The sequence below is a fragment of the Phytophthora parasitica genome (genome assembly GCF_000247585.1).
Source record: "Phytophthora parasitica INRA-310 unplaced genomic scaffold supercont2.34, whole genome shotgun sequence".
Classification (NCBI taxonomy): Eukaryota; Oomycota; class Peronosporomycetes; order Peronosporales; family Peronosporaceae; genus Phytophthora; species Phytophthora nicotianae.
The window spans coordinates 302,215-303,168 of NW_008649020.1; the positions used below are offsets into that span (position 1 = coordinate 302,215).

The 954-nt window shown below is 46.9% G+C and overlaps 1 protein-coding gene across 1 annotated transcript in view; it reads left to right on the forward strand.

Annotated features, from left to right (window-relative positions):
• Positions 1–275, forward strand: part of PPTG_12846 (hypothetical protein) — a gene marked incomplete at both ends in the record, with an annotated part of 1,679 nt that extends 1,404 nt beyond the window's left edge. The window contains one exon of the mRNA XM_008909552.1: positions 46–275. Coding sequence (XP_008907800.1) covers positions 46–275 — 230 coding nt within the window. The remainder of the gene's footprint in view (positions 1–45) is intronic.
• Positions 276–954: the final 679 nt, after the last annotated feature.

The following is a 954-nucleotide window of genomic DNA, read 5'->3' on the forward strand; positions in this document are numbered from 1 at the left end:
CCCCCAGCGGAATGGAACTTCCGGTGATGTCTGGAGGGGATCCAGCCATGCTCGACGCACAAGCGGACGAATCAGCGATCGATGTCGGCGTCAACGATGGACGCATCTACGAAGTTAAAAGAGAAGAAGAGGCAGTGTCGCCTGATGAACAGCAGATTGTTGAGGAGATAAGTCTCCAGAAGATGCGCCTGGAGGACTTGGTACCGATGTTGTATCTTTCCCTGCTAGATGAGGGAACGTTTCTAGCCAGTGAATCATGGGTGCTGGATTCTTGATGCGGTTTCGTTTTAAACCAGCGAAGCGACGAAGTTCATCACAATGCGACGACTCAGGATGCATGTTGACATTTGCACAAGGGTCTAAACATTCAAATACACACATTGAAACAGTCAAACTGTATTTGCTTGGTCCGCAAGCGATTCGACCGTTTCTTTTTGAGGATATTGCACTAGCACCACATGCCAAGTCAGATATTCTAAGTGAGTATTGGCTACAGAGAGGCGGGTATTTAATAGTGGGATCGCCAACTGGCGAGTTTAAGTTTAGACAACAAATTAGTGTTTGTTGTTAGAGCTAGTAACAGGGCATACTTTGTTCAAAATAAAACAGTCAAGGAACGACAATTGTTGTGTAACGCACTGAAGGCAAAGCCCTACGAGCCCCTTGTTCTACCCGGAACTGGGAGGCTAGACAATGCACTGCAAGGGTGACATGTCAAACTAGGACATCTAAATAAAGAGACAGGGATACCAATGCTGACGAAGGACACTGTAACTGGGTTGACTAAGCTTTCGGCTGCGGGGCTCAGACAACTACCGTTCTTTTGCACAACATGCGCTGAGATAAAGAAGCGAAAAGTGTCCTACCACAATGCTAAAGACTCGAGATACATAGCCTATCAGCCACAGGGACACAAACGGCCCAATGAAAATGATGGGAGTGTACGGAAGTATA